Source organism: Neofelis nebulosa, chromosome 17 (genome assembly GCF_028018385.1).
Source record: "Neofelis nebulosa isolate mNeoNeb1 chromosome 17, mNeoNeb1.pri, whole genome shotgun sequence".
NCBI classification, from domain to species: domain Eukaryota; kingdom Metazoa; phylum Chordata; class Mammalia; order Carnivora; family Felidae; genus Neofelis; species Neofelis nebulosa.
In genome coordinates this window covers 57,764,294-57,777,856 of record NC_080798.1, presented here as the reverse complement: position 1 = coordinate 57,777,856, position 13,563 = coordinate 57,764,294, and the positions used below count along the sequence as shown (strand labels likewise).

At 53.2% G+C, this 13,563-nt stretch overlaps 1 protein-coding gene across 2 annotated transcripts in view; it reads right to left on the bottom strand.

Annotated features, from left to right (window-relative positions):
• Window positions 1–11,823, bottom strand: part of WFDC1 (WAP four-disulfide core domain 1) — a 47,987-nt gene extending 36,164 nt beyond the window's left edge. The window contains exons 1-4 of one of the 2 annotated variants that reach the window (XM_058706439.1): window positions 11,701–11,823; window positions 7,931–8,105; window positions 5,006–5,148; window positions 4,182–4,338 (exon numbers count right to left, since the gene is read on the bottom strand). In XM_058706439.1, coding sequence (XP_058562422.1) covers window positions 4,182–4,316 — 135 coding nt within the window. In that variant the 5' untranslated portion in view covers window positions 4,317–4,338; window positions 5,006–5,148; window positions 7,931–8,105; window positions 11,701–11,823. Of the gene's footprint in view, window positions 1–4,181; window positions 4,339–5,005; window positions 5,149–7,930; window positions 8,106–9,152; window positions 10,185–11,700 lie in introns of those variants that run through there. The other variant, XM_058706440.1, reaches the window with a different exon arrangement.
• Between the last annotated feature and the right edge of the window lie 1,740 nt (window positions 11,824–13,563).

The window sequence follows — 13,563 nt, the reverse complement described above, 5'->3', positions numbered from 1 at the left end:
TATTCCCTCCACCCAGAATGTTCTTCTTCCCCTGCCAAAAAAAGTTTTTTGTGTTTGTCCCCTTATCATATTTCTAGTTGTGAGAGAGGCAGCATGAGCACAAGCAGGGGAGGGGCAGAGAGAGAGGAAGAGAGAGGATCCCAAGCAGACTCCACGCTATCAGCACAGAGCCCGATGTGGGGCTCGATCCCACGAACCGTGAGATCATGACCTGAGCCAAAATCAAGAGCTGGACGCTTAACCGACCGAGCCACCCAGGCGCCCCTGTTCCCTTATCATTTAGGGGCTCCTGGGGGGCTTGGGCGGTTAAGCGTCCAACTTTGGCTCAGATGATGATCTTGTGGTCCGTGAGTTCAAGCCCCGCGTCGGGCTCTGTGCTGACAGCTTGGAGCCTGGCACCTGCTTCAGATCCTGTGTCTCCCTCGCTCTCTGCCCCTCCCCCACTTGCACTCAGTCTCTTGCTCCCTCTAAATAAATAAATAACCATTAAAAAAAATTAAGAGCATTTCAACATGTGTAAATAAATAAGTAAATAAATCTCGGTTCAAATGCCACCCCCCCCCCTCAGAGAGAGAATTCCTGCTCACTTTTGCAAAAGCAGCCAGCCAGTCCCTTTCAGTGCCATACTTTAATTCTCCTGCCACACCTGTCACGGACCCAGTTCCCTATTTACTTTGTGTGTTGCCTGTCTCCTGCTCAAGAAGGCCAGCTCCATGAGAGAACACCTTGTCTATCTGGCACACTGAGAGCTGGAAAAGAACTCGGAACACAGTAGGCATCCGTACATTTGTGGATAGAAGGACGGGTGGGTGGGTGGAAGGAAGGAAGGATAGAGGGATGGATGGGTGGGAAAGTGGTGGGTGGAAGGAAAGATGGTGGGATGAGTGGACAGGACGCTGGCTGGGTAAATGGGAGGGTGAGAACAAGGACAGAAGGAGGAAAGATGTGGGGCACCCGGGCACCCGATCGGTTAAGCCTCCGACCTCAGCTCAGGTCATGACCTCGCGGTTCGTGGGTGTGAGCCGCACATCGGGCTCGGGGCTGACAGCTCGGAGCCTGGAGCCCGCTTCGGATCCTGTGTCTCCCTCTCTCTCTCTGCCCCTCTCCCATTTGCTCTCTCAAAAATAAATTTAAAAACATAAAAAAAAATGTTTTTAATGTTTTTTTAAAAAAAGGAGGAGGGAAGATGTCCAATCCCAAGAGGAGGCTACCGGACTGAGCTGATATTGTTGCTGCTAAACACTTCGCATTTGTGTTTGAAGGGCTGCTCTACTCTCCCTCTCTCTTCCTTCCTTCATTTCTTGGGAGAAAGCGAGCGAGCGAGAGAGAGAGAGAGAGAGAGAGAAGGAGAGAGAGATTCTCAAGCAGATTCTGCGTGCCCAGTGCAGAGCCTGATGTGGGGCTCGATCCCAAAAACCGTGAGATCATGACCTGAGCCGAAATCAAGAGTCCGAGGCTTACGCCCAGGCGCCCCAACACCCTCCTGATAGGGACTTTGGTTGCCAAGTGACCGAGGCCAGCATCCCTAATCCTCCGAATCAGACTCCACGATCGTCTTAACCCATCACCAAACACTCATATTTAATGACCTCCCCACCTGATGTGTGGCCCCCCCCGGCTGGCGATTTAGCGGCTTCATCGCCGGCCCTGACAATTGTGCCGTTCGGAGCACTAACTTCTCCTCCCACCGGCCGCCGGGCCCCTCTGCACTGTGGCCTTCGTCCAAAACACATCGCTTCTCTGCTTGTGACGCCGGGGAGCCATCTGCGGCTCCCAGAGCAGGTGCAAATTCCGGGCCACTCCGAGTCCTCCACACCCTGGGCCTCGCCTCGCTCCCCAGCCTCATTCTTCAGTTGCGTTCAGGAAGATTCCTCTCTCATTGGACAGCACAGCCCGCTGCCCTGGACCGCCAAGCCCCCGGACGCGCTGTCCTCTCGGGCCAGCCACCGTCAGGTCTTCTCTCCATCTTGGGAGTGGCCCTCCTTCCTGGTGTTCACGCGGCACGGCAGCCCCGCCGGGCCCTCAAAGACGCCCCCTGCCCTGCAGGAGCCTCTGTCACCTCCTGCCCAAGGCTGTCCTTCTGTCCTGTCCACGTCCTCGCAGGACCCACCCCCGCCCCCAGCCCAGAGACCCAGGAGGAACGCACGCCAGCCTTTCCCTCGTGCCTCTCACCCCATCGACTGCCACTGTCAGCTGCCCCCCCTCCCGCCTCCGCCCTCCCTGCCACCACCAGGTCCCCTCCCTCTGACGCGGACGAGGGAGGGGCCCCCACGCTCACCGCCCCATCCCCCTCCTGGCTCCATCCGCTTGGCCCCACGGCAGCCAGACAGCCAGACCTCAGCAGAGCCTTAACCTGGTCCCAGCAGGCGGCCGCTGCCCCGAGAACAAAATCCCTAAACCTCTCCTTGGCTCACAAGGCCTCTCTGGTCTACTCCTTGCAGGTGACTCCGCCCCCCCCAAATTCTGCCTCGTGCTACATGGGCTTCCTTTTCGTCGCTTCCCCTTAGCTCCCCCGGCTCTCGCAGAGGCTCAGGACATTCTTTCGGATCATCTTGGCCTGCAAAACCCTACTCGTCGTTGGTATCACACCCCCACCTTAACCCGAATAGTAGCGACGGGAGCTAACGTCCGAGAACTTCTATGGGCCAGACACGGCGCTAAGGGCTTTACAGGCAGAGCCTGTTGGGTCATCAGAGCAACTCTAGGAAGGAGGGACGGTTGTTATCCCCGTTTTACAGGTGAGGAAGCTGAGGCAGAGAGCTCAAGGGACTGGCTCGAGCTCTGGGCAACTGAAATTGGGACCAAAACCCAACAGACACTCTGAGGGACAGCCAGAGTCCCTCCCTCGCTCTAGAGCCACCCCAGAGGAGGTCCTACCCCCCCCGGAAATCCCTATCTACCCCAGTCCAGGCTTATTGCCTCCTCGGCTGAGCCCTCCCCCACCCCGCCCCCCCCCCCAGCTGGTAATCGTTCTGAGCAGAGCACCTAACGTCTGCATCATAAATCCCATATGGAAGATTCCTGCAAATGTGGCCAGCGACAATCCTTCCCAACCCTGTATGCTCCTGGCACCGAGAAGTGGTCCCTTGGGGCGCCTGGGTGGCTCAGTCGGTTAAGCATCCGACGTCAGCTCAGGTCACGATCTCACGGTTTGTGAGTTCGAGCCCCAAGTGGGGCTCCGTGCTGTCGGTGAAGAGCCTACTTTGGATCCTCTGTCTCCCTCTCTCTGTACCTCCCCCGCCTGTGTTCTATCGCTGTCAAAAACAAATAGACTCTTGGGGCGCCTGGGTGGCGCAGTCGGTTAAGCGTCCGACTTCAGCCAGGTCACGATCTCGCGGTCTGTGAGTTCGAGCCCCGCGTCAGGCTCTGGGCCGATGGCTCGGAGCCTGGAGCCTGTTTCCGATTCTGTGTCTCCCTCTCTCTCTGCCCCTCCCCCGTTCATGCTCTGTCTCTCTCTGTCCCAAAAATAAATAAAAAACGTTGAAAAAAAAAATTAAAAAAAAAAACAAAAAAAAAAAACAAATAGACTCTTTAAAAATTTTTTAAAAATTAAAAAAAAAAAAAAAGTGGCCCCTTGGGCTGGTTTGTGACTTCGTTAACCCAACAGCATATACAGTGAACAGGAAAAAATCAGCCGCTCTCACCTCCTCTCTCAGAGCCCGGCTGCCAAGCTGTGAGGAGGGGCCCCGCGGAGAGAGTCCCGGAGAACAGCCACCTTGGACGTTCCAGCCCCGGCCGAGCTCTGTGCCGAGCTCCCAGCCGCGGACTGGACTCAGGTGGGACCCACAGAACCATCCAGCTGAACTCCAGCTGGCCCCCGAACCGTGAGAAAATCACAAATTGTTTTAAGCCCCTGGCTCAGGGCATCTTTCAGAGCCTCGGTTTTCCCATCTGCGGGGGACACGGGATACCGATTCCTACCTTCGGGGAGTGTTACAAGGACTAAGCACAAGTGCCTCGCAAATGGTCATTTGCTGGCTGCCGGCTTTTAACTCTGGATCAGCCAAGAGAACAAACCTTCCGCTGCACCCCAGCCCAGGCACTTAGGTCCCCAAACCGCCCAGACGCACAACTCTCTGTTCCCTTCCCCGACTCGTCCTTCTGTGTCCTGCCTGGTGCTGGGCTCCCCTGGCCAGGCCCGTGGGGGTGGCGACAGGCATGGGGACAGTTCTTCCACTCACCCAGAGCAGCAGGTGGGGGCCGGTGAAGGGGTCCGGAGAAATGGCTCCACCCGGAGGCACATCGCTGTCCGGGGAAAGCCGCAGCTTAGATGCAGGAGACTGGCTGGCAAACGGATCTTCACCTCCCGTCTCCATTAAAGGATGGTTTGACCCGGACCTGCTCCCATGCGGGAGAAATGAGAAACAAGCGATATTCCCATTGGAAAACACCCTCGGATCATCTATCCCAGGAGCCACAGCTTTGAATGCCTCCGGGGCCAGGCGGGTGATTGACCGAAGAACACAGACAAGTGCGGGACGCAGAAGTGAGGGGCGTAGGGTAGTGTCTGCCCGTGGCCTGTGGTTATTTCAGCGCCTTGTACATTTCAGTTGAAATCTAACCTGCATACACGCGGCGAGAGTGGGTAACTCGGACCGTAGAATCGTGACTGCCCGGGGCTGGGAGAGTGGGGGCAGCCGGGGAGTGACTGTTAGCAGGCACCTGTTTACTTTCCGGGGTGATGAGAAGGTTCCAGAACTGGACGGGGTGATGCTTGCCCAGCTCTGCGAACACACGAAAACCCACTCAGTTTTACACACTTGAAGTGGGTGGATTTTAGAGCGTGAGAGCTACAGCTCAACGACACTGTTCAAACAACGGGAAGGATGTAGGAGAAAAAGGCCAGAGCTCGATGAATTTTCAGCAAGTGCCTCCTGTACCCCCCCCCCCACTCAGATGAGAGGCAGAACCCTGCCAGCGTCCCAAACCACCCCCCGATGCTCCAATTCATCTTCTGCCCCCCACCCACCCCCACCCACTCTTTAAAGGAAACCATGATTCTGACCTCGGACAGTATCCTAGTTTTGCCCGTTCCGGTCCATCCTAGGATGGAACCATTCAGCGCGTGTATTCCTTCACGTCCGGCTTCTTTCACCCATGTTGGTTTCTGGCTCGGGACCAGTCTTCACGGCTGCGGAGGATTCCACTCTGTGAACACACGGTGAGCAATTTATCCAAGCTGGTGGGCATTCGGGCACCTCTGTGTTTGAGCGACTCCCAGGAGAGCGGCCGCGGACATCCTTCCGGGCCGCACTCGCCAAACCTCAATGTACTCATCTGTAAAATGGAACCATAGTAACACCTCTGGCGTTGGAAAGCACCCCGCACAGTGCCTGGCTCCTGAGTGCCCGCTGGACGGGAGTAACGATGGGTGTTGCCAGCGCTGGTCAGGCTTTCTCACCCTGCATCTGTCCCCTTTCACCAAAACCCATTCACACTGGGAACCCCTGACTGCTAACGATGAATGCTGGTTAGCACTGACAGCTTCTGAGAAGAACTCACAGGGCTAAGTTTTAACATCAACCCGCAGAAAGTCAGTTCCCTTTATGCCCCTCCAAACCCCGAGAGACAGTTACTTGGACGGCTGTGTTGCGTTACAAAACAGTTACATTAACCATGCACTTCTACCTTGAAACTATTCTTTGGCCCGTGTATTCGTCGTTTCAACGTGTCATTCACTAATTGTCCTGAGGTCGAGTCAGCAGTCAAAGTTGAGAAGTTTGTAATTTATAGCAAACGCGGAAAAATGCAAGTCTTTAATTTTATTAAAGTCGAGTTTCCATCAAAAGCAAAAACCAAAACACCAAAAACCCACAAGAAAAAGAAAGAGAAAACAAAAGAATCCGCCCGCAAGCTTGCAAAGCCCAGAGTCGTGTCCATAGCGCCCTGCTGCAGAAGGTTAATGTTTGAAATGTCTTTCTAGTTACATTTCGAAATGGCTTCATGCGCCATTAACCGCTTTGTAGAGGCATGAATTTTCCCGGGGCACCGTTTTTGCCAAGGAGGGTGATGGCCTGCGAAGGGAAACGGAAGGCTGGAGGGTGCGATGTCCCATAAAACCCAGGTTTCAGGACCATGGAGAAGATTAAGCTCCCTCATTGTGCATTTCAAGTGGTCTCTGGGGACGCCTTTTAATCTGCAGGTGAAAGCTGCTGATTCCCAGGGTGATAACAAGCAATCGGGTTCCAAATGGTCTAGAAAAGAAACCCAGCCGGCCCGATGGCTTTTTTTTTTTTTTAATTCCCTCTCATTCGAGGCATCTGATGTGGACTTAGCATAATTAAACTGGTGACAAGGGCCATGAGATAAAACAGCTATCTGAGGGAGGGATTTTTTTCCAGCTGGGCTAAAGGATCAATTAAATCCCCGGGGTTGAGATATCAAATCATTAGCACCTCCCTAATCCAAAGGCTGCTCAACTCTGCCAGGAAGTGGGGAAAAGGGGCACAAAGACCCTAGGGTTGGTGCTGACCCGGGGAGCCAGTCTGGGAGTGCAAATAGGGCAGGAGGGTCCCTGGGGTCAAGGTCCTGAGGCGTCTGGCTCTGCCCTGGTGAACTCCAGGAGCCGGGCCCACCGAACAATCTTACAGAACCAAACGTGCACTGACGCCGGATGCTGTCCCCATTTCTCTGGAGTGGGAGAGTCTGCCTGACTGCACAAACCTGAGATGGCCTCAGACCCCAAATCGCACACCCCTGCCCTCTGACAGGGTGGTTGTTAAATGCCTGCAAAACCCTCAAAGTGGGACCCGTCCCTCTGGGTCGCTGTTTCCTCATCTGTAACATGAGAGCAAATAATACACACACACACACACACACACACACACACACACACACACACACGCCTGGGAAAGCTGCGGAAAGTACGTGAGGAACAGCAAACAAAGCCCCTGGTCTAAGGCGGAGCTCATCAGACATCACCTCTCCCCCTTAACCGTTCATGTGAGTGGTGGCTGTGTTTTATTTCTTTAAACCCACAGCAGGGGTAGAGCTTGGAGGTTAAGGGAGACTGGCTCTGTGGATCATTCCTCCGAACCTTCCCAGCATGAACAATTTCTACGTCTGTCCGCTCAGGCCAGCATGTGACCCACGCATCCCAGAATGGCCGTACGGGAGGTGCACGTATAGAAATCTTTCCACGTCAGTTAGCAAACAGCCCATCCTCCCTCCACCCCAAGTGCCCTCCCCCACCAGCCTCCATGACGCCTCCCCTCAGATTCCCCAGGGGAACTGAGGGGCTCACCCCAGGGAGCAGGAGCCTCTGGGACCCTACGGCCCCCTGGATCCACTCTGATTGGCCAGTGCCACGCTGCTGGGCTCACCGACACACTCAGCTGGGATGTGGGCATGACTATTGCCCGTTCATCGAGGGGAAGCAACGGGGGTGCCCAGAGGGGAGGAAACCAGCTCAAGGGCAATCTTCCAGGAAGTGACAGACCCAGGACCTGAACACAGGGGCTGCTTGACTCCTGGAGGCCAGACGGGAGCAGGCGCGGCGTCTGAGGGACACGATGAACGCATCCCAAGCCTTGCTCATGGTACACCCCACCCCTCACCTGGTCTGAATCCTGCCTCCGCCATTGACAAGCTATGTCACTGCAGGCAAGTAACCTAAGCCCTTCGGCTTTAGCGTCCTTCTTTGCAACAAAACCAAACGAAACCCAGAGCTTTCTCACCTCAGTACTATTGGCACTCGGAGCCACATCATTCTTGCAGCACAGCACGGTGTAATTCTGTCCTATGCATTTGTACACGGTCTGGAGCCTCAGTCCCCTAGATATCAATAGCACATGCCCCTGCCTTTGATCAGGACCATCAAAACGGACTCCAGACGTCCCCTTGGTGGCAAAATCATCCCCAGTTGACAATCCCTACCTTATTAAGGTTATTCTCAGGGTAACAGCTTACAGAGAGAGCCTGATGTCCTTACCTTGTTCATCAGTGAGGACTGGATTTGCCTGCAAGTAACAATGTCTCGAACAGGCAGCTGCTTGGTTCTCTTTCACACGAAAGGCCAAATGTTAGCAGTTCAAGGCTGCACGGTGGCTCTGCTCCATTCCTTCATTCCTGACCTTTGACCTCGCCCACAGGGACCAAGGTGACAGCTGAAGGCAAGAGTATGGAGAGAGAGATGAGGGAGAATGGGAAAGGCAGAGGTCACAGGTCCGCCAGCCATCCCTTCAAATAGATCCCCAGGTGGGGCGCCTGGGTGGCTCAGTTGAGCGTCTGACTTGGGCTCAGGGCGCGATCTCACAGCTCGTGGGTTAGAGTCGGCGTCGGGCTTTGCTCTGACAGAGCGGAGCCTGCTTCGGATCCTCTGTCTCCCTCGCTCTCTGCCCCTCCCCAGCTTGTGCTCTCTCCCTCTCCAAAAATAAACATAAAAAATAATAGTCAAAAAAAGATTCCCCAGGTGCTGCCCCGTTGACCCTCTACTGACATCCCATTGGCCAGAACTTGGTCACATGGCCACACCTAGCTGCAAGGGAGGCTGGGAAATGTAGTCTTTATTCTGCATGGGCACATGCCAGGCTGACATTATACTGCTGTGCAAGAGAATTGGCTACATAGGTCGTGAAATCTCCTGAGCCTGCTGCAGTCAGGAAATGGATTAAAGCCAAAGGCTGTCAGCACCACCAGGCTAGGAGGGCGATAATCCTTGGAACATCTGGCCCATTACATTTAATAAACCACGAGGCAAGAAATGTTAGCACAGCACACAGGAAATGAACACACACGCTACTCCTCTTTCAAAAGAAATCCTGAAAAATGCTGCAGAGCCTGTACCCTTTATAACCTACTCACTCCCCCCTGCCCCCCACCTGCCTCCATCTTCCATGTGAACTTTCAGTGACAGGGAGGGAACATGGCACACTGGCCGGGAATCTGGGGGACTGATTTCCATTCTGCCTCCCAGGGGCAGCATGACTTAGATCGGTCTCCACGCTATCCGGGCCTCAGTTTGTTGTCCTGTAAACAGGGCCAATATTGGCCATCAAAATCAGATATATTTGTGTGCATGCATCTTGTAAATTCCATAGCGGCACCGTCCGATAGAACCTTCTGTGATGATGGAACGTTCTAGATCTGCACTGTCCAATATGGCAGCCACCAGCTCCCCCCGTGTGGCTACTGGTCACAGCAGCATTACTCACAACAGCCAAATGGTGAAGCAGCCCGGATGTCCAGCGACAGACGAACGGATAAACGAAATGAGGTATATACACACCATGGGGTATGATTCAGCGTTAAAAAGGAACGGAACTCTGACACCTGCTGCAACATAGGTAAACCTTGAGGACAGTATGCCAAATGAAATATGCTAGTCACAAAAAGACAAATACTGTATAATTCCACTCCTGTGAAGGACCTGAAATCATCAGATTCATAGAGACAGGAAGTAAAATGGTGGCGGCAGGGGCTGGGGTGGGGGAGGGGAAGGGGGAAGTTATCATTTAATGGGAACAGAGTTTCAGTTTTGCAAGTGAAAAGTTCCCGAGCCGATGGTGACGGCTGCCCAACAGGTGAATATGCTTCATGCACTTAAAAATGGTTAAAATGGTACATTTTAGGTGATGCCTATTTTTATTGATATGGTTGGTAATATTGATACATATATTTTTATATGATTTTTTTGACAAGGACCCCAAAGGACTCTGAAACTCATCGGCACGATGAGAAAATGGTAACAGAATGAGGTGGGAGACCCCGCCTGGATCCGGGTGGGGTGAAGGCTGAAGCACAAAGAGCAAAAATCCAGATGTCTGAGGAGGATTTAGGGGCACCAGGACGACGTCATCAACCACGCTGAGCCCAGGAGCTAAAAACAGACGAACCATTTCTAGAACAGGGACCTTTTTCGTCTCTAGAACGGGGACCTTTATCGTCTCCTCCTTGGTGCTATTAAGGCTGCAACGTGGGTCTTAATGTTAAAATAAAACAACGTGAAAATAAAAGGTCACCCAGTCCTCAAGGTGATCTTGCCTGGACAATACGGTGGCCTGGAGATGTGGCTGCTTCAGGGGCCCCAAATATGGGCTGACTCTGAATCTGATGCTCGGTTTTGTTTGGGATGGCAGGCATTTCAATTCTCTTCTTCGCGTTTAAATATGCAAAATCTTACATCAAATCTGTACTTCCAGTTCTCTTGAACAAATGAGAAAATCTGTCATTGTGGAGCCTGCTCTCCCACGTGGCACCGACAAGCTGCTGTGGAACAGTGGCAACCCTGGGCGGGGGGGGGGGAGTCACCTTCCTCAGTTGACAAGCCCGAGGAACTTCCTATGGTCTCCCCAAGAACAACAGATGCTAAGAATGTCTGATATAGACAGGAAATTGACAGATAATCTCCCTAAAGCCCATTATAGAGATCGGGAAATTGGAGCCCAAAGAAAATAAACAAGCGGGGTGGGGTTCAGAGTCATGGATGAGCCGCACTGAAAGGAGAAAATCAGGTCTCTGAGATCCCATTCCTTATTCCTAGCTGTTTTCATGGACTTAAAACACACGTGTGTGCACAGCCCAGTGCCCCCGGCAACAGTAGCAGCGGTGGGATGTTTACTTATCACTTGCTACAAACCCAGGAGGTGCCCATCAGGCTTCCCCTTACAACACTACTCTCAGCCCGAGGGGATGACTGGGGACGTGGAGGCTGAGTCCAGAGGTGAAGCGTCCTGCCTGAAACCACACCACCCAGGGGGAGGCTCAGCTGAGGTTTCTGTGTGGGTCTGTCCAATTATCCAGTGCTTAACCACAGTTGCAAATTCTACCCCATTAAGCGACAGTTAGCATCTCACCCTCTAAAAACCACATCAACCCCAGGCGTTTCATAGCGTCGAGCTGGGAAGACAATTGGACTTGATGATTCTAAGCTCAAATGGAAATCTGGCTTCCCCACGCGCACAGGATCACAACTGTGCTGTGGGAACCCATTCAATCGCCTCCTTATAGTGTTGTTACTATCAGTTAACTCCATAACGAACAGCCCACGCTCTACCCAAAGCAACAGTAAGTCTTCCTTGTAAATCCTAATAGCTTAAGCGTCCCCATCGACACCGTGGGATTTATTTTCCTTTCTAAATACATTTGCGAATGGTTGTTTCCCAGCCACAAATCAATATATCGTAAATCGGGAAAGCCAGAGCCGCGGACACCCTCACTGAACGCTTTCTGCAGGAATGAACATTTTCTTCTATTGAACTGGCCCCAGAGGAACAGTGGACCTAAAAGTCCTAGAGGCTCTGAACTGGACTTCAGTTTCCTCTTCTGGTCTTTTGAAGCTGTGTGACCCAGTGCCTGGCACTCAACCTCTCTGGGCCTGGGCATCCTTTTCTGGCAGATCGGAGGGCTACAGCCATGTCAGAGACCCGCCCAACCGAGTAAGACGGGCGCACATGGCCCAAGTTTGTAAATTATAATGCCTTATGCAGCTGCTACTTATCTTTCGTCCCGCAGGAAGAGCATGCTGCCGGTTTGTGACAATTTCGACTCCTGGTTTTTGCTCCAGGTTTATACTGTCTCCGGTTCCAGTGCTTTCCTTAAATAATTAATTTCGCTTCATACTTTAATCTTCAAAGCCCTCGACACCTGCCGTCGGAGTAAGGCGGCGCCACTTAACGCAATTACATTCCTGCTACGGCTAAATTAAAGGCCACCCTCACAGCTTGGAAAATGGCAACTGAAGGTTTCAGGATGATTACTGACCTTCTAGAAGGGAGCTGCATCCAAATGACAGAGATGACGGGCTGGGGTGGGGTTCAACACTTAAGGAAGTGCCACTCCCCTGACCTTTAACCTCCTCAGCCTGGGCGCACCGGCAGGCTCGGGCCCAGCAGCACCTGCGCAGGCTGGGGGCGGGGCGGGGCGCAGGGCTGGGGGCGGGGCTGGAGGAGGAGCGTGGGAGGGGCGGGGCATTCCTCGGGAGCCCGTGCCGAGGGCTCACTCCGGAAGCTTCCGTTACTCCTTCGCTACTTGCCTGCTTGGCCACCAGAGAGGGTCCTGCCTGAGGGCGTTGTGCGACATCATGTGTCTTTCGGTTGGGTGGGATGGGGCCGCTGAGTGCTCCAGGAGCAAAGGAGGGCCTGGAGAGAATTACTCCGCCCTGTGACTCAGAGATGACAGAGGACAGCCTGGTGTGCCAGAGAGAGCAGGGTCTCTGTAAGGTGGCCCTCCTGGTCTTCCCAGCCCCAAAGGCCCACCGGTATGCTTTTTGCTGTGCTTTGTGTGTTCTCCATGGTGATCATAAAAGTCTAGTTCTAGTGCGTTCCGGAAGGCCCCTGTGGGCAGGTGGTCTCACCACTGCCACTTTCAGCCCCAAGAAAAGGAGTCATCAGGTCCTCTGCACCAGTCAGCTGGCCCTAGGCCTCAGCTTTATTTGCAAAAAAAAAATAAAATAAAAATTCACCGTTTAAGGCACAAAAAAATATATTTGCACGTTGATTTTACTATATTATGTTTACGAGGATGGAGCGGTACATCAGGGTTTCAAAGGGCAGGGACTCAGGTGTCAGACCCACCATCACCCCTGTGCGGCCTTGGACGAGTTGCTTAACCTCTCTGAGCTTGTTTCCTCACCTGTAAGAAGATCACGAGGAGTCCCTAGCTCAAAGTTGTTGGGAGGGCTGAGGTCGCCACGCAAGGTGGGCAGCACGCCCTCCAGCCTTCACGACGAAGTGGGTCCAAGCAGGTCCGGAGATCCGCGTGACCAGATGGTCGTGGATTCCTTACTGCACAGAGAGCGTGCCTTGGACTTTTTTACGCAACATTTGGAAAAATATGTGAAAAGAACACATGCCCGTTGTAGAACATTTAGAAAATGCGGGAAATTACTCAGAAGAAAATAAATCTCGTTTCCTGTGATGCCCCCACCATCGCTCCAGTGACGGGCCGTTCATAAGTGTCCTGATCATGAGCCGGGCAAGCCCTACGTGGAATGCAGGAAAATGAACAGAACGTGTCCTCTCCTGAGCACTCTGGTCCTGGCTTCTAAGCATAGTCCCTCGGAGATGGAGGTCAAGAACCTTCCCCCACTCCATTCATTTCCTCTGCTGACCCATCCATCTAGCACCCACCGTATGCCCATTCCGTGCCAGCCCGTGCCGGGGGCATAACCGCCCTCCGCAATATTGCTGGGTTTACGTCCATGTCTCAGACCCGCACCGTGCGGCCAGGGTCTCCGTCTTCCGTCTTGCTGGGTGAGGGGACCATCGCCCCACCTCTGTGCCACTCTCTGCCTGTCCAGACTTGCTCTAAATAAACGACTGGGCGTCTTTCCGTCCCTCCTGTTTACTTAGCCATGAAGGGTGTTGTTGAACGCAAAAGCCAAAATTTCTGCTGACAGCAAGGCAAGTCACCGAAACGTGTCCTTTTAGGGTAACAAATGTTTCTGTGTTCCAGCAGAGAACAAAGCTTTTGCGCTTTTTAAAAAAAAATCAGGTCAATTACTATATTGCTTTTAGCTTCTCGATCTTGACGGATTGAGTACTTACCTCAGCATATTGAGGATCCTAGGACAGCTTTCCTGGTGACCTTCTCCCTCCCTTCTAAGGAAAATCACTGCCCTAGAAT